The sequence below is a fragment of the Physella acuta genome, unplaced genomic scaffold (genome assembly GCF_028476545.2).
Source record: "Physella acuta isolate Inbredline_101_S28 unplaced genomic scaffold, ASM2847654v3 ptg001125l, whole genome shotgun sequence".
Lineage (NCBI taxonomy): Eukaryota > Metazoa > Mollusca > Gastropoda > Physidae > Physella > Physella acuta.
Genome location: NW_026732642.1, coordinates 29,170 through 49,146, shown reverse-complemented (window position 1 = coordinate 49,146; position 19,977 = coordinate 29,170). Strand labels below are relative to the sequence as shown.

The following is a 19,977-nucleotide window of genomic DNA, read 5'->3' as shown; positions in this document are numbered from 1 at the left end:
TGACATTTCTCTATAATCAGCTTTCTAGGCTGACTGGCATGCAATACTTGTCATGTTGATAAACATAAAGCTGACAATGTGTCATTAAGATAACAATACAAAAAAAAAAAACCAGAATCAAAGGATATGAAGGGGGTTGTCAATAGAATAGAGTATACCTGGTTTGTTTTTTAAAGAGTAGTTCTAACAGTTCTTACATGTGTTATTTAATTACTTGGTCTGCAATATCTTGTTCAATTATATTATTTTCTAAACAGAAAAACGGGTGCAAAAGTTTTTTTCAACAATCAACAATACTGTGTAAAGGGATCCCACAAGTTGGTTTTAAAGCAAACTGATGTACTATGTATATAAATGTAGTATAAATAAAATATAGAATTTCTACAAGCAACAAGGCATTTTTCAGTAGCCAAAACATGATGGCAAGAACATCAGTAGGAGCACTAAGCAAACAATATATAAAACAACAATAAGAGAAGTTACAATGTATGTCATTAAAACTTGAATGCTATCAAAAGCCACAGAAAACCTATTGAGAATCTTTCAAAAAGTACAAAGACAGACACAGGATGAAAATGCATGGAGAATGCAAACCAAGAGCTAATGAAATATAATTATATGAAGTCCCCAAAAAAGGTGGCAAAGTATGATTGATAGTTTACTCTATAAAATTAGAATCTACCTTAAAACATATAAATACATTTTTTAAAAGGAGATGTTAGGTTTAAAAAGAAAACAAACATTTCCTACCTTCTTCCAAGTCATTTCTGGCAGCAGACTCTAGGAGGGCAATGTTAGCTACAAATTGTACTCTGTCTGTTTTCCGTCTTTTGTTTCTTTTCATAGAGTCTTGTTGTGGTTCCTTTTTCTTCTTTTTTGTGCTCTCCTTTTCTAACTGCTTCTCATACTGGGCCCATTTTTTTAACTGCTGGGATCTTCTTTTACGGGCATGCTTCAACCTGTCCTGAGTTGTCATCCGCTCTATGGATGGCATCTCTTGGACAAGTTCGTAGTGTTCCATGGCCATGTTTTGTTAATGCAACAGCAAAATCACAACACTGAGGTTTTTTTGTATGAGTAACAAAAACAGGAGTAAATTGCCTGTCTTATGCTCAAAAACTAAAAACCAAGTCCACACAAATAAACAACACAACTTTTGTGTAATACTTATTACAGGATGACTTAATTTACTTTAAAATGTTCCATGTTTGTTTTAAATTATTATCATGAAGGCCAGTTTGTCTATCCTGTAATATTTAAAGCAGAAAATGTTTCCACCTTTAACAGATGATCTGGAAATAGTTTTGCAATGACCACATATCCATAGTTTGATGCAGAATGAGTAAAGAATAAGATGCTTCTAATTCATCTGAAGCCATACTGGATGGTAGATTAAATAGAGCTCTATGCCTGGAAAAAAACGTGAATTGTTTAAAAAATCATTAACCAGCATAGTATGAAGAGCAGTATGATTAAGTTTGTTAAAACAATAAGTTATTACATTTTTAAAAAACCAAACAAACAACCTTAGTCATCCAAAGGTCATGACCAAACAAAACACACAAGCCTTCATTCAGATTACATATATAACTAGTATTAAGAGCACAGCTAAATAAAAACATGACATGGTTACATCACCAGTTTCAACATTATTATCTATGACATAAACATTGTTACTAATACAATTCCATAATTTTCGCTTGTACATATCCATTCGCTGCAATTTTTTGTACATGTTATGTGAAGAGGTTAAAAAACTAATTAAAAAATAAATAGGGAGTGATCTCCTCTCAGCTTTCTCGAATATTCTTATATAAAATAACGGGATGGCAACTCGGGATATAAACATGATTTTTAATTACTTAAACTTTTTAAAATAGAGAAGAATCTTGAAGGAAAAAGGATTGCACACCAAGTGAATGCAAAACAAAATGTGTATAATAGTGCGGAATATTATTAGTACTTTATCAATTCACATGCATTTTTTGAGAAATAGGAAATAGAGAAAATTACTACTTCCGGTCAACGGAAATTACTCAAAATTTGAAAGAAGGCAGAGATCTAGGTCTGTTACTTACATGTGTAATTTCATTTATCTATCTGAAATAGTACTCAAGTTATAGGCTTCTAAAATATTGAAAGTAGAAAAAGTTTCACTTCCGGTTATCGGAAATTGCTCAAAAGTTAATACGGATCTACGATTTTGATTTAATACTTATATATGAAATTTCATCAACCTAGTTGTAACGGTACTAAAGTTATCTAAAGTTATCGTGTTTACAGACAGACACACACACACATAAATACAGACAAGATTGCAAAACTATGTTTTTCAGACTCAGGGAGGCGTAAAACGTCGAGATTTACAAAAATCACGATTTTTTTTCAAGATTACAAGACTTTCTCTATATTCCATATATACGAGAAAGTAAAAAGCCTGGATCTGGTACTTTACCACCCCACTCTACTGAGTTAAAAATTATAATTATAAATATGAGTTTTCCCTAAAGTTACAGTGTGTTATAAAAAATATCAGCAGTACTAGCTGTTTCTGGGTAAAGCTAATCTATATGTACCAAAATGAGGATGAATTTATATATAAATAAAAAGTAGCCACATATTTTATCAAAAGGGAAGATGCTTCTGTAAGTTGCTCTAACACTTCAAAAGATGTGATTTGTTTGATGGGGACAGGTGAAAATTAATTATTGGATCAACAGTAACATTGGTAATTATATTTATTTCTCATAACAAGTAACTTCTGTGGATCAATGTTGCTGGTACTAGACTGTTACAATATAATAGTTTACAAGCCTAGTCAAAACTACTATTCATTCTTCAATAGTTTGTCTCATAATTAACAGAAAAATATGTATAGTAATTATTGTAGTGGGTACTTTTATGTTATGTTTTTAGGACAATAGGAAATGCATTTTTTTACTAACCTAACCCTAACTGTTAGGGAAATTTTAAAAAATGATATAAGACTATATTGCTCAGTGGCAAATGTAGACTTGTATTGCTGGGGCTGGTGTGTGAAGTGGAGGCAGTGCTGGCACCAGGTTATTTAGCCCCCCCCCCCCACTCCCCGCATTTTTTTTCGACCCTTCTCGGCGCTGGGGGACAAACTTTTGAGCTAGATCTCTAGATTCTAATCACTAATCTAGATAGAGAGGATCTAGTAGTATTAGATTAAGTTCTAGCCTTAGCTTAAGAGTTTAAATTTAATACTCAAGACAAATTTAGAAATTTGGATTTAGTGATGTTTTGGTAAAAAGATTCTAGAACTAGAATCTAGATCTAGAAGGTGACTACACTACGAGTGTTAGATCTGATCACTGATAGATCTACTAGAATTCTAGTACAGTGGTAGGGTAGATCTACTTGATTTAGAATCTAGACTAGATCTAGTCTAGAGTCACACTAGACTAGAGTGTCTAGAGTGACTCCTGAGTTCTCTAGTTTAGAGGATTGACTAGGACCAGAGTCCTAGTCTATCTTAGATAAAATAGAGTGGCCTAGGTCTACTACACGACTAGAATAGATTCTATATGTATAGATTAGTATAGAATTAATAATATAGTAGGCCTATATACTATATAATATAGATCTAGCAGAGTCTAGCTCTAACACAGAGTCTAGATCTACATTAGATCTAGAATCTAGGTTCTAGATCTAGATCTAGCTAGATTCTAATCTAGATTATTCTCTAGATCTAGATCTGAGTGAGTCTAGCACTCTTCAGCTCATCATCATGTCTTAAATAAAATATATTATTTTATAGGCCCTATCTAGATCTATATCTAGACTAGTTCTATCTAGATCTAGACTAGATCTACAAATCACACACAATAATTGCGATTTCACTTTGACATTTTACAGAGTTGTGAATTGTTTTTGCTGAAAGTTTTTGTTATTGTTAAGTAAAATATCTCAGTTCAGTCTGTGACACATGAAAAATAGGTCATCGTCATCTCAGCAGTGTCAACTCCGGTCGCCAAGACAAGAAGATCCAGATTCTAGTCTAGAACACTATACCAATAATAGTCCTCTGAACACAATTTAGTATTGTGTCATTTTATTACCAATTGCTTACTGATGTTATAAACAAGCACTGCACGGCGTTTTTTAATCCCCAGTGTGTAGTATAATCCTGCGAATCTTTAATTTACGTCCGACTCCTAAAAGTGTGTTAGATGGCGTTCCAGTCGTTTGTAGGTTCCGGTTGGTGGTTCAGTCATGTGACTAAAGGTAAAAATGCTCCCTCAGGTATTCTTACTTTAGTAGGCTACTTAGATCTAGGCTACAACCAAAAGACGCGCTGGAGAAAATTAAAAAGCTAATCCAGACACTCATAGTATTTAGTTTCTAAATGAAGGGCAAGCGTGGTTTACTTTATCCATACTTAGTATTACTACATACAGAGGCGTAGCGAGGGAGGGGGTGCGGACCGCACCGGGTGACACCATTTAGGGGGGTGACACCAAGGCATAAAATAGTAAAAAATAGAGAAAAATTGAGGGGGGGGGGGTGCAACTCGAAAAAATTGAAAGTTTGTCCCCGGGAAGAGTCGCTAAGCCTCTGGGGGGGGGGGGGTGTGACACCATTAAGTGCCGCACCGGGTGACACCCGACCTCGCTACCCCACTGACTACATACACAACTTTAGTGAAGTGATAAAATTAATAGACCCGACTAAGCTTAGAGTGGAATCATATAATATGATTTAGATATCTAAGCTTATATATATATATATATATATATATATATATATATATATATATATATATATAGAATATAATGCCTATATCTAAAGACCAAACTATACTTACATGGTATTGACAATTTGTCAATTTAGCACAAGGGTGTACAGCATCCATTGATATTTGTGTATTTTATAAGATACTGCAGAAATTTTGATTCATATTTATTAGTTCTTAAAAAGTTCTTTAGTAGCATACTTAACCTAAGAGAACTATTTTATTTCTGGTAGATACAATAGAATACATGACAAACTTATTTATTTATTTATTCCATTGTATGTTTATCTTAAATTACGCAGTGAAGACAATGTACATGGCATCAAGTATGACAATAAAACAGACAAGAGAAAAAAAATACATCTTTCAATGCAAGAACATGATATATGTACACAATTTAACAAAGATGAACTAAAACATTTTTGTCTTTTTTTTATAGTTAATCCACTGTAAATACAAACACACACACACAAAAACAACAGAGAAACAATTGAAGTTTAATAACTTAAACCATCATTTAAAAATAATGTGGTTTACACACCACACAACTAAATCACAAACTATAAGCCATCACCAAACTTTAGCTGCACTGTAAATTAGTTCTCTTACACTGCTTTTATTCAGTGCACAGTTTAAATAATTATGTTCTAAGTTCAAAAGATTCCCAAGAAACCTTGTGGAACATCATCCATGCTAATTACATGCTTTGGTTCATTCAGCTTTTTTGTGACTTCAATCCACAGACAAAACAGCTCAGTTAATTGACAACTGGAAACAAAATTAACTAAGCCATAACATATACTGTACAAGCAAACAATTTCTAGAAGTAAAAAATACTTTAAATACATGGTGTAATAGAAAAAAAATTCACAATCACTCCCAAATTTAAACAGAGCAAGTTATATTATTATTTGAACAAGATACTAATCAGTTAACTATTAGTAGTGAAGTATCATTCAAAACACTTTTTCTCAAACCATGTATATATGTATGGAAATGTAAATTTTTTTCTCTTGCTTAAATCTCTTAATTGTGTAAAACAAAAGTGATAATGAAATCTAAGAATATCTTTTACAGACCTAGAAAAAAGAAAGTCAATGACAGAATAAAAATAAATAAGTGGGCCCTATCTAGCTTAACCTTGGGTCTTTGATTAAAATAAGGGCATGTTTAAAAAGAAAGTTTTACACAATTAGTCTATTTTAAATCACACACTATCAGACCCTAAAAATTTTACAAATCTTCATGTAGGTACAACTTTGGATTATGTAAGATTGAACTGTAGCCCACACAAATTTTACAGATTGGTTTATACAATTTTTAATCCAAAGAAAACTATAAATGCATAAAATACAAATTTTAAATACATATCTTTTAATTCAATGTGATCTACAAGTATTTTTAAAAAATAACTTTAGCCAACTACTTGATTCATTTTATCAATCTAAAATGTGGAAAGATTCAATATTTTAAAGCTATTTGAAAATTGGTTGAAATTTGATTTCCTAACATGCAGCATATAGTGAAACAAAAATACTGTCATATTAAAATAAAACCATTAGATTTATAAAACCCACACATTACTTTCTAGCAATGTACAACTAAATTGTTTCTTCTCAATAGCATAGATACTAATTTAATTTTTTTTGCTACATGTTTTAAATTATTGTAAGCAAACATATTTATAAGTATAAGACACAGAAAATAGTGCTCAATCATTTTTTTAAAGTAAATTATGTACAATCATGAAATAGATCACAAAAACATATTTCATACTTTCATCACAGCATCAAAAAGGCAACCTCACAGTGATAAAACATGATTCATTTTTTATGCAATTGTTATGAAAATTATAATTTACCATTAAAACTAAATACAAATGACTTAACATTTCTATTAAAATTTCCCAGCAATTTCTAAATGACTTCAGAAATACTAATATTGAGCATAATTTATTAACTGCAGGTGTTATGCAAAAATGTAATGGGTAAAGCTATTTCATAAATAAAATTGACCTACAGTAAATATGACAAACTTGGATATTTTGGTTAATTAAGGTTGATGAGCCATGAAAGTTCAAATAATGTAATTATTATTAAATGACAAATGCATAGTATTTTAAATTAATTACCACAGATTTCTATACTTCCATTACCTTCAATCAACACAACTACACACACAAAAAAAACCCAAGAGAATCAGTACTGCATCAATCACAACCTCAAAAGAAATTAACAAGTTTTACATTCCAAAACAAGTGAAATGTACTAAAATGGCCACAGTAAAATGGAATTTCACAAAATATGTGCTAAAAAAAAATATCCAATGCTTAACAAGATGAAATCAGTGTAAGCATTCATTTCTTTTGTTATATCACTAACACAATCTTTGGAATGTTATGTCAATTTTCATGATTGATATTTTGACTGGCCTTTTAAGAGCAGAGGTTTTTGCAGTTAAATATCTATAATCTAATATTACTTAATGTGATTATAAGAAATATCTTAGTGATTAAAGTGTGGCTAATTTTATTATAGTTAAATAGAAGATGAAAAAAGTTTCACTTAAATGTAAATATAATTTCAGTACATTTATAGTATTTGCTAGTCCAAAACCTAAACAGCTGTAATGCCCATCCAAATGCTCAAGAATCAAGCAACATTCACTTCAAGTTCAATGTTACTGGCAGACATAAAGATTAAATTGTATTATAAAATTGATATCTGCTAACAGGTGGGAAAATAATAGTACTATAAAGGGTTACTTCAATTTTGTTTATAGTGGGCAATTAATTTGAAAATAAATATATAAATACAGCAACTTAAAAAAAATAGCAAAGACAAGAAAATCCACTAAAATAAATTTAAAATAGAGAGGTAAGAACAATTTAATAAATGAGTAATTAAATGATCTATGCAAATATTATATACTTATGTTGTGCATTTAAAGGTAATCAAAAATGCACTTAGAAGTTTACTGCTTTAAATATTTCAAAATTTTTCATCATAGACTGGTTATGTGTTTGCTTTAACAGACATAGAAATACCATAAAATCACTGCTTTAAACCCTCTAAACCAAGTTTTGAATAAATATTTTGCGTAAGAAAATACAAGAGTCTGTGATATTTAACTACAGCAGGTTATAATGTTTTCTGATTGAATGCTAAGTTAAAAAGAAAATTGCATGCTTTAAAAATATATAATGAACCAAGATATTTTTTAAAATGTACATACTATAGTTTTGAGGGACTCGCTTAATTATTTGTTCATTTATTCCTTAGTTAATCAATTACAATATTTTCCTCTTGTTACTATAAGTATTTACTTACAATGACGACTCATAAACCCAACAAACTTTCTCACATTAACACATTTTCTGACATTCAGCCATTCTCACAGCCAAAAAAAAAAGAAACATAAAATGTTACAAGATGTTATTGCCAAAGCTCTGGTGGGAATGTACTGACTTCACCCATCTCATTAACTGTCTTTCCGTTCTGTGTGTAGGTTATTCTTAAACGCATTCGTATGGGTTGCTGCAAAGACATTTTAAAAAATCAGTAATTATTTTCTTTAATCATGTGTAAATTGTACATTCAATAAATGCATTTAAATAACATTTTGAAAAGAAGTAGAAAACTGTGGAAGCTGATGAGTTATTAGTCAATTTTAATCTAAAAAGAAAGCTGTAACCAACCTTCTGTGGATTACTGAGCTGTATAACTTGTGTTACATGCCCTGAATTAACTGGAGGGAGCCTGTTACCTGAGGGGGACTGAAGGTTTAACTGGAATGACTGAAACATAAGATTATTAATATTTTTACAGAAATGTTATGCAAAAACATTTAGAGCCAATAACTGTTCACTTACTCTTTATACCATAAATGAGTACAAGTATTTAAATGAAGACATTTAACATTTAATAGTGTATCTTTGAGTATTAGCATTTAGAGAATAAAACTAGATTCATATGTGAAAATAGTTTTCTACATATAAGCTAGCAATTTAAATGTATTCATTGGAACACCAAATGCAAGTCAATGGTTAAAAAACAAATGATAAAAATTACCTTCGGCACTGCGGCCTGAAAGACAAAGTCTAGCATTGGGAATGGAGAGGAATTAGTTGCCTTCATATTAATCACAGTTTTGGTGGCATCATTGTTAGCTTTCTGACAATTGAATTCTATTAGAAGTCCATCTTTGTTAAAAGCTGTTACAACCGGCAGAGCTAGAACCAAAGCAAATGGTCAACTTCATTTAAAAATAATCAGTTTATATGAGTTTGAAAGTGCTTGAACATCAAATTAATAACGACAAACAGCAGATAAGCAGGTTTTAGCGATTTATAAAAAGTTGTCTTTTTTTGTAAATAGTTTAAGTCTGTTAATGATAAAAGGATTTATATTTTTTAACTAGTTTAATATTGTGAATAAAAATTGGGCCTAGTTCGTTGTCATTTCAGTTTTGATTTGTTAAAAAAAGCATAGGTAATTGAAGAGATTTGGGTCATCAGAGTGTGGAAAAAGTGAAAAACCCAACAAAAATTCAGAACTTTACTTTAAAAATGTAGTACATACTAGTTTAGAATTGTTAGTTCCTTACTTTATAACAATAATGTATTTCATTAATCCAAACAGTATCATACCTGATGTCCCATTTACAAGAGCATTTGGTTGTGTTGCTGGCTGCATGAAACCATCCAAAAGATTGTTGCTGACTGGTGATAAAACTAAAACGTCAGGAGAGAAATGTTTAAAATGTTTTGTTTCAGTACATCTCTATAAAAATGGTAATTGATAAATCTGTGTATCTAAATGATTATAATTTTTTTTTATAGCCTGGTTTGATTATCCTACAAAGAAAAGCACAGATTTTAAAATCAGGAAAAAAATCACCTGTATTATTATGTACTGGTATAGGTGACACATCTGTCCCTAAATCTCCAAGTAAGTCAAGAAGATCTGAAGCCCCTCCACCATTTTTCATTGAATCCACATGTGATGATGGAACTGAACCATTGGATAAAATATCTAAAATATCACCATTCTGGAAAATACAAAGTTGTTTAAATATGTTGTAGTGTTAACATTTGTCTTAAAATTTTCAAGCCTTATTTGTTTATGCCCTGAAATTATTGTTGATGTTTTCATAATTATGGGTAAAAATGGGTACTTTTTACATTTAGGGGCAGTTACTTTACTTACTTCTGCAGGTAATCCAGGAGCTGCATTGTGTGCAACAGTCCTTGAAAATGAATCTGTCAGAAGGTGCAGCTCATCCTGCTTTTCTTGGAATCCCACTTCTATGCTGTGTGGATGAGCCTCTATTAAAGGCATATGTTCAAGTAATGCTGGTCTGAAATAAACATTTTTTATAAAAAAATTATAATAGAAAATTTATGCATACAATTTAAAATCCTTATTAACAAAAATAAACAGATTCTGTAGATTTACCTCATATGATCAAATTTTGTGAACAGGTTTGAGTATTCGACACTACGTTGCTGGAGCTCAACATTTGTACTTGAACCATACTGTGCAATTATCTGCCTTAGTCGCCTGAAATTGTAGATTTTTTTCAAGACTGCTTATTACATTTAGGGGACAGCACATCTGGGTGATAGAGCACTTAACTACAAACCCTAAGGAATTCAGACTCGAGTCTGTAGGACACCCCTCAGTGCATTTAGGTCTGATAAGTACCTGATTCACATAAAGGAAACTATGGTAGCTGGGCATATTACTGAGCACACTATCTCTTCATATGCCTTGGCCAAATATTGAACGTCATGTACAAATAAGATTCAATCACTTTACTAAATAAAGCTGTTATTGATTGACCCTCTGTAGGCACAGTTTTAGTGGAATTAATAAAAAATGTACTATTAACACACACACACAAAAAAAGTAACAACCAACCAATCATGAAAATCAGTAGTAGATAACCTGGAATTAGCAAAAATAACACAATTTGATTGGCCAAGATTAAGACTTGCAAATCAATCGTGTCATCTAATGGGTGATGTGTATGTTAAGAATGATGGTAAAATTATAATTTTTTAATTAAATTGTCTAAGCAATATATACTAATTACTTACAAAGAACTGTTTATAAATCTTGAGGAAAGCTTCATTAGTGCTGTGATAACATACTCTTTAGTTACAACAGCTGAGTTATTGTTTGCCAATACTCTTTCAAGCAAAGTTATCACCTCATCTTCAGTTACCTAAAAAAGAAATACATTTTTTTTTAAAACTTGCACCTTGAACAAGGTGGAGAAAATGGCCAAATTATAATATCCCTCATGTGAGCTACATTAAAACTAAGTTCATTCAAATATTTTTCTCAATATTATTCAATTCGAATTCTTACATGCAGGGGTTCTTCCTCTTCTACACTACTGGAATTAATTAACTCCCCATACTCTCCAATACACCATGCTGCTACTTGGGCCAAAGGTTGCTGAGTAATATCACTGCGTAGTGCTCTGAATAACTGCTGCACAGAATATGCATGAAGAGTTGATGTTTCAGATACTAGTTGAATGGCTATAGTCACCACATCGCCTTTGATGTAATTGCCAGCCTGAGATACAAGGCATTAGATAATTTTAATACATATTTAAATTAAAAGAGCACTTTAGCACATGTGATCTATAATAGGTGAAAGAAGTTATTTTCTATGTTAACTAGATCAACTGTTGGTAACCAATGTATAAATGTAAATTATTTGTATTTGTTACACTTTAATAATTTTAAGTATTTATTCAATTTATTTTGTTAGGTTATGTTTTTAATTTCAAAAAGTCTTACTGTTGTTAACACTTTCAAAACTGTGTCAATATGCCATCTTTTATTAGGGGAATATCTATTAAAAGAAAAAAACATTTTAAAATATACAAGTAGAAAGGGAGCAAAAGAAAATTACAAAGGTATGCCATAGAAAAGCTATTTTACTTTGCTGAAGCCATGACTATATTTGAACAGCAATCAGATTTGAATTCTGGATCACAGGTTTCAAGAAACAACAACAGCTCTTTCATCATTCCCCTGACATTGTTGTGGTTGATCAAAGCAAAGGATAGCTCAATGGCTCGCCTGTAAACAATTTTAAGAAACGTACATATTTAAATCTTGAGAAGCAAGGACGACCATAAAAAGGTTAACTAATTGCACAACAAGCTTGCTATTTTGCAAAGAGCCAAACACAATTAAATTACCTTCTAATAGATATGTCAGGATCTTTCAAACAATCCACAATAGTTGTTCTATGCCTTTGAACGGCATTATAATCTGCACTGACAACACGCAACAAGGTGTTTAGAGCAACATATCTGGAACATTGATACATACAAGTATTGATCAGTTATCAAATATTTAAATAAATCATAACTTAATAAGTAAAAAAACTAAATTTGACTGTCAGGCAAATTAAAATCATTTAAGTTATGTACCTGATGTTTTTATCATTGTTAAGTAGAAATCTGCCTAGAATGTTGACAGCAAGAACCTGAAAAATGAAAATGGATACAATTATTAGTAAAATATCATGCTGTTTGATTTCAAAGATTAATAGTTTTCAACAACTCTTTTTAAAATGTTTTGGCCTAATTAACTGTAGAAAGTTTGTAAATATAAAGAGACTACATACTCTTAGACCAGCTTCTGACTGGATTCCCATAATAGTTAATACTATTTCATACAATATTGCATGTCCAACATTTTTACTAGTATCAGTATTGGTTGCAACCTAAGGAAAGAAATTTTTTTTTAAATAATATATGATACTATGTATTAATGGTTTTTTTTTCAGTTTTCATAAATACATATTTTTGAGCTAATTAAAAACTACCTGAGCTAATATATCATTCATAGTTTCACTAGCTTCTGCATCATTGTGTCCCAGTATTCTCAACAGCCTCAATATTTTGACCTATATGATAAGGGGATAATGTGTGACAAATTTAACCTCCAATAAAAACAATGCATTGACTATCTTAAGAAATTCTTAGGAAATAAAGATAGTTTTGATCATCAATGATACACAGCAATTTACTGGTAAAATTTTGGCTCACCTGCAAAAATGGATCACTCACACCAGAAACATCATGTTCAGGTGAGTAACCTGCCATAATAAGGTTTTTAAGGATTCTGACCAACTGTGGAACTAACTGAAATGTAATAGATGTTAGTTAATAATTTTAAAGAATGGTAAGGTATCAGTGTATAGTAATAATCATTATATTTCATGATTCACACTATAAACTTGTAATATAGTACATCTCAAACCTTTCTAAAGTGATGTAAAGTATCAGGGCTTTTTTCACTCATTTCTGTTATCAAACAGACAGCTGTCAACAAGACACCTAAAAATAAAATTTTGTCATTAAATCATGTCAAACTTTATTTAGCACATTATTATATTTTACCTTGGTACTCTAAATGATGCCATAAAAGACAAATTATTTTACTAAATTTTGTTATTATTTTAAAAATGATAATTTAAAATGTTAAGTATACCCAACTGAACATGGCTTTGAGAGGGTTCAAAAAGCAAATTAATATTTCAGACAATAAAATCCTACCATGATTTTTTTCATTTAAAAGTGACCGGGTTGCTGGGATATACATCTCCATAAGATCTGGTACTTTCCGGATGATACCGAAAGCACACAAAATAGCCTAAAATATTGCAATAATAAAATTAACAATTTTTTTTCAAAAATAAATAGCAAGGTGCAAAAAGAAAGAAAAGTAAATAATAAAGAATGAACAGCAAATGAAAGTAGTCAAAATTATCAAACCTTTTTCTTTATATATGCATTTGAAGATTTGATCATCTTCTCAACCTCTCCAGCTAAATCTCTGCTCATTTCTGTAGAGCAGATTGCACCAAGAGTGCATAATGCCAAGCTCTGAATGTACTGTGTCTGGTGACCAAGATCACTGGAAAAATAATTCAAACGTAATTAAATAGCCAACAATCCACAATGCATTTCCATTTTAATGATCAGCAGTTCATTTTAAAAAGTCCATACATAATAAATTAATGTAAATATTTACTTTTTCAGAGAATTAGTAATTAGGAGATGAACATCTTGTCTTTCATCTAGTAGCAACATAGCACCTAAATACCCGATCCTTTTATCAGTAAATCTTGGTGAAGCAATAAGTTTCATACATTCAAGCTAAGGAAAAAAAAAAGAACTGGGTTGTAGTGAAAAAAAAAGGAATAAAACAATATATATTTGTAATGCAAAAACCAGAAAACAAAAAGAACAAGAAAAATAGCATAATCAAGCTTAAAACACACAAAACAAACTACTTATTTTCTAACTAACATTACCAAGCATTACATTATTTAGTTATTACCTGACCAAAATGTGCTGGGTAACCAAGCATGTGTATGTAAAGAAGCTTGGCAACATTGCGACAGCGATATGTATTATCCTGATCTCTAAATGAATCTCGAATTGTTGCACATTCTTTATTAACTACAGCTCTCTCATCTGCTGCTGTTCGTGAAGAACGAATTTCTCTTATTAGATCTCGTAGTCGCTTGGGAACCGGTGTACTCACCGCCTGTTAGGAAAAAGCACAATAAATTAAGTTAAAGACTTAATTTGCTGCTGGAAAAAAAAAGAAAATTTTAAAAAAAAAATTGTTAGGCTTAAACAGCTGAGTTTTAACCAAAAAGAATGTTTCATTGTATGATAATCATATTTTAAAAATTATAGCTTATGTAGCTTAATGAAAACCACAAACCTTTAAAACATTCATTTTATTTTTCTCTAAAGATTATTATCATGAAATCCTTTATCTTATCTCGTTACTGCAAGCTCTGAAATGAAAACAACATTCATCATGAACCTAAAAGTACTATTTTAAAAAACAATTTGATTTATAAGAAATAATTAGTTTTAATGTGAAAAATAATGAGTACACATTATCTGAAATGTATGTTTTTATAAGTTCTAAAATTATTTACACCAACAAGTCTTTAAAACTCAACTTAGGCCCAGTAATGTATTAGTGCAAAAACTACTTGATTTGAAAATCTTCAGCAAATAAATCTATCTACCATTAAAATAAGGTTGAATCTAAAAGATTGATTTCTTATAAAGTGAACACAAAAGTCTGATATTTGGATTGAAAGATAACTTAAATATACACTCAAAGAGTAAATGCTATTGTAAAATTTAAATTTTAACCACATCTTGATATTTGTGATTAAGTAGGCCTATGTTGCAAAATATGATATTGTAATGAACAAAATAAGAATGTGCCATTCTATGTATTAGTTGGATATTTTGAATACTGCCCACCACTCTATGTTTAGCCTAGATGAACTACATTAAACCTTTGTAGTTTAAGTCTCAAGAAATAAGGACTATCCATGACTTGATTTTTTATATTATTTTGATATGAGTGTACACAAACTAGGAGTATTTTTTTCTCTGAGAAAGATTCTTTAATCTAATGGCCTAACACCATTACAAATAAAACGACAGCACACAAGCCAACTGACGATAATATTCTTCAGAGAAAATAGAGAAAACTCAGTAAGCCTGCATTTGGCATAACAAGATAAGCCTTCACCAAGAATGCACAGGGTAGAAGAAATACAGGCAGACAGAGGAAGACCTATCCTGGAAGAAGATAGGGACTGTGAAAGATACCAGCCCAGAATGGAGATGCTTAGAAAATGCCTGTTGATAGGCTATGTCCCAGAAGGGGTAAAAGTGAAAGGCTATTAACCTTATGCAACTTTAGGCCTATAAAGTAAGTGATCAAAACAATTTTCAGTTATCACAATTTCAGTTTTCTAAAACCTGGTATGCTATTCAAATTAAAATAAACTATTTTATGAGAATGATAGATGATGTATTTTGGAAATTTTTAATGATGCAAACAGTGTCATTAAGGCATGACACACAACACTATGCATGCGTGGTATGTGGCCTGACCCATTTAAATGAGATTGTTTATGTTATTGTTTTGAGTTTATATTTAATGCAATGAAACAAGCCCACAAGTTGGATGAGGTCATGCAGAGGTTCGTTCTCCAAAGGATTCTATAGTTGATCAAACTATAATTTGTTATGAGCTTATAGCCGAAGCGATCTATCTCTTTAAAAAAAGTCTCTAGGTCAGCTGATACTAGCTAGGCCTATGATGAGTGGCAGTGTACTAAAATTACAAAGTAGTATCACCTGCATAGTCATTAGACCCCTACAGCCTCTTCTACTTCTATTGAGCTCTCCTCTAAAATGTTTAGTACTTACAATTCAATATAGAATCTAATTGCAATTAGGCCTACATAAATTACTTTAAGGCCTTTAGGACTAATTTAGTAATTACCTAATTAATTAGTAGCCTAATTCACTAGGCCTAATCATAATCATTAGGGCCCCTATGCCAAAAAATTTAAAATTCGGCCTAGTCTAGGTCCTAGGATCTAATCTTTGGGAGAATTTTTACACCGGTGTCCGAAAATGGAATCTTCTTTAAAAAAGAGGTGTTAGCTTACTGGTAGTTAACTAAATAAACACATGGCTGGCTAATGTCAATGCTAACCCTGTCCCTAACCCCAACCCTGGTCCTACCATACATACGCCTAACCCTAATTTCTAACCATAAAATTAGTCGAGATTATAATACTACTAACAACCTAATACACCTATTTTATCATTTATGGAAGCGTCTATTATCGGACACCGGTATCTATAATCGTCCTAACCGGGATTTAATCAAGGGATTCTAGATCTAGATTTCTTAATTTTATCTTATTTGACTATTTTTAAGTATTTTAGTATTTTTATTAAAACTAGGTACTAGGATTGCGCTCGCGCCGCGGCGTCCGAGGCGTGATTTTTCTCCCGTTACCAGGCTGTTGCGTTTTCGGCGATCGCGCGAGTGACGATGTTCGAAAATTTGCTTAATTCGCCGCTTCCGTGTGATCATTTTTCTTGTGATGATTGTTTTAAGGAGATAAATGGATATCAAGCTTGTTTGTTTTTTTTTGTTTTTTCTACTGGACCCAAAAAAGAGGAGTTATTCTTTGAAAATAAGGTAAGTTTATTTTATTCATTACAAAATAACTATTGAAGACACGTCCACTTTATGTAGAGACTCAAACATAGGGACCATTTCTACGTATTATCTTTATTAATTTAGAGTTCTAAGTTGCTCCCATTGTTAATGGTTCACTCCCCAAGAAGGTATGTACTTCGCCATTTCTGATGGTTACGGCTCAAAACGAAAGGAAAGCCGGAAGTACCGTGAGAGGCCTAGCCCGATCACGCTAACAACACTACCGACTTATTAAATATGACTTTCAATTTACACTGTATTCAGTTATTTTTTTATTATTTAGTATAGACTTTGTTTAATTAATATCACTATATCGTTTGAATTGACAGTTCTAGAAAATAATAGCACATTCCCCATTGACTCTTTATTTAGGCCTATATACTTTATTATTTGAAATGCTGTCATGTACGCATACATTTAGCGGTCGGTTTAAGGTTGAGACCGAGAGGGCATAACGTTTTGGATGATGTGTTGCACATAGGAGATGGGTGTTGGGAGGGGGGGGGGGGTTGAGTAAGTACGGTGGACTCCAGTTCCGTGACGTCATGTAGATCTATTGTATGGATGGCCCACTACTAATTACTAAACCAACACGCGAAACTGACATTATTATTGTTGGTTATGCCCCCCCCCCCCAATTAACTGCGTTCACCGGGAATCTGTCCTCAGTCCTCTGACGTCACTGAACGACGCGTTGACCCGAGGTTGACATTGTTCTACGTGAGCATCGAGGGTTGGGGTTAAGAAAGGTGACGTAGTGTACCAATGAGGATAGGGGGAGGGTTAATGACGTCACTTATGGAAGATCGTTTACCGTAGTTTATAATGAAGGATTTAAAACAGTATTCCAAGTTTTCAACGCTCTGTTCTGATTGTAAACGCAGTAGTCCTGTTTATTTGAATTCTTCTTTAATGTTGTGGACTTTTTAGATCTTGAATACTAACAAAATTAGTTTTTTTTTTATCTACGGCGTTTATTTTGAGCCATTTTGACGAGAGCTAGATTCTAGAACTGTATAGCCGTGAGCATTAATGACGGGAGTCATTGTCACGCACAGATTGCCGTGAGCATTAATGACGGGAGTCATTGTCACGCACAGATTGCCGTGAGCATTAATGACGGGAGTCATTGTCACGCACAGATTGCCGTGAGCATTAATGACGGGAGTCATTGTCACGCACAGATTGCCGTGAGCATTAATGACGGGAGTCATTGTCACGCACAGATTGCCGTGAGCATTAATGACGGGAGTCATTGTCACGCACAGATTGCCGTGAGCATTAATGACGGGAGTCATTGTCACGCACAGATTGCCGTGAGCATTAATGGCGGGAGTTATTGTCACGCACAGTTTGCCGTGAGCATTAATGGCGGGAGTTATTGTCACGCACAGTTTGCCGTGAGCATTAATGACGGGAGTTATTGTCAAGCACATATTGACGTGAGCATTAATGACGGGAATTATTGTCACGCACAATAAGTCATTAATGATGTCAAGGGGTTTGTCGGGAATTTTAATAAGTCGATCTTAATGACCGTATGTCTACAGTGGTTGGTCAGTTTACTAATTAGTTATGTTTCATTTATTTTAATGACATGTTACTAAAGTAATGTTCATTATTTCAGATAGAAACTGCAATTCTACAGCACAGGCAAAGGAAGAATAATGTAATATTAAACAGTGATGAAAATTAAATTTCTTTGATGGAAATAAATAACTTGTTCATCCTAAATTTTCTAAAACAAATTACAATAGTTTAAAATATGGTTTCATATATTAAAAAAAATTAGAATTCACATATAACCATTAATAAAACTTACCAATATCAATATTTATATAATATTAACAGACACACTTACAGAACTTCATTCTGATCAGTTTTCAGCTTGATATTTTAAATAGTTTGAGTTAATTTTGAGTTGTGTGAAAAGTTTCGGTGTTAAAAATATAGAGGGGTACATTCTTCCACCCCCTATTTTAGGCAGACATATATAACTAAAACATACAATTTGATTGTATCTATTTAGGTTTAGGGTTAACTACAATCAGGCCAATTTTGAGACATAAATACTTAAAAGTTCAAATTTGGCATCATTTTCCATTTTACACTAACCAGATTTCGGTTTTTGTACAAATGCATAATTTATCAGCTCATTTGCTCTTTGAACAAAAAACTTTCAAATTATGATCAATATTTTGATGGTATTAATGATCTCATCCATAGCCACACATTCTGAGCAATTTTCAGCTTGATATTTCAAATAGTTTAACTTTAAACTGTGATTGTATGAAAGCACTGTGAATGCAAAAACAAGGGGGTCCCCTCCTCACCTCCAGTTTTTTTTAGAATTCTACCTATGAAGTTCTCTTTTTATTTTTTATTATGTTAACATATATGATAACTTAAGTTACTACAAAGTTATAACAAATTTGATCACACGGTTTACAGGCTATGACAATTTTAGTAAATGTTTTAAAAAATTCTAACACAGAAATTGAAAAAAATCCTATGTTAAAAAAAACGCTTTTTTTAATACGAAAAAAAATCATAACTTTTTAACCGTTTGAGCTACATCAAAAATGAAAACGGTTCTGTTATTGTAATTTTCTGCTCCTTTTAACTGTAGTAGTTGTTTCCCCAAAAACCCAATTTTGAAAATTTATCCTAGTACCTAATTAAAACTAAAACAGAGTAGGGGGGCCTAAAACAATACCTAATTAATTGTCACTCTCTAGATCTAGATTTTTTTCGTACTCCTACAGTAAATTAGAGATCTTGCAGATATAGTCTACATTATAAAATTCGAGTCTAGAATCTAGATTCTGTTTTTGTCTTCAGTCGGTAAAGTACACAGTACAGTCGGGGTACACACTCCTCCACTAAAACTTTTTGTCAAAAAGAAATGACTAAAATAATAAGAATAGGCCTACTACAAGCAGTTAAACTACTTTAACTAAAAGTATGTTTATGTTTTAATGCATATCTAGTCAAACGATATGAATATACCTCAATCTTTAGTTTATAGCACAATTTTAAGGGGTGTCTAGTACTGAGATTGCTAAAAATCCCGTATTGTATCGGTACTGAGCCCGAAAATGGCGTCTTACTCGCAGAAAAAAAT

General features: G+C 31.9%; 2 protein-coding genes and 1 long non-coding RNA gene across 5 annotated transcripts in view; 1 reads left to right on the top strand and 2 right to left on the bottom strand.

The window, feature by feature from the left end:
• Positions 1–4,202, bottom strand: part of LOC131956045 (protein phosphatase 1 regulatory subunit 16A) — a 21,348-nt gene extending 17,146 nt beyond the window's left edge. For 2 of the 3 annotated variants that reach the window (XM_059320397.1, XM_059320400.1), the window contains exons 1-2: positions 4,097–4,202; positions 751–1,410 (exon numbers count right to left, since the gene is read on the bottom strand). In XM_059320397.1, coding sequence (XP_059176380.1) covers positions 751–1,027 — 277 coding nt within the window. In that variant the 5' untranslated portion in view covers positions 1,028–1,410; positions 4,097–4,202. Of the gene's footprint in view, positions 1–750; positions 1,411–4,085 lie in introns of all 3 variants that reach the window. The other variant, XM_059320398.1, reaches the window with a different exon arrangement.
• On the top strand, positions 4,187–10,062 carry LOC131956049 (uncharacterized). Its single transcript, XR_009388929.1, has 3 exons — positions 4,187–4,251; positions 9,400–9,551; positions 9,975–10,062. It is a non-coding gene; the product is annotated as an uncharacterized LOC131956049 (long non-coding RNA).
• On the bottom strand, positions 5,011–19,977 carry LOC131956044 (AP-1 complex subunit gamma-1). The gene is made up of 23 exons (XM_059320396.1): positions 19,863–19,977; positions 14,526–14,601; positions 14,133–14,342; positions 13,824–13,948; positions 13,565–13,706; positions 13,346–13,442; positions 13,050–13,126; positions 12,836–12,931; positions 12,613–12,693; positions 12,412–12,510; positions 12,215–12,270; positions 11,981–12,094; positions 11,718–11,858; positions 11,574–11,628; positions 11,134–11,346; positions 10,860–10,987; positions 10,216–10,320; positions 9,967–10,117; positions 9,658–9,808; positions 9,408–9,491; positions 8,830–8,990; positions 8,457–8,555; positions 5,011–8,295 (listed from the first exon to the last, which is right to left on the bottom strand). Exons 2-23 carry the CDS (start codon positions 14,538–14,540, stop codon positions 8,194–8,196), a joined length of 2,502 nt encoding a protein of 833 aa, XP_059176379.1. The 5' UTR covers positions 14,541–14,601; positions 19,863–19,977; the 3' UTR covers positions 5,011–8,193.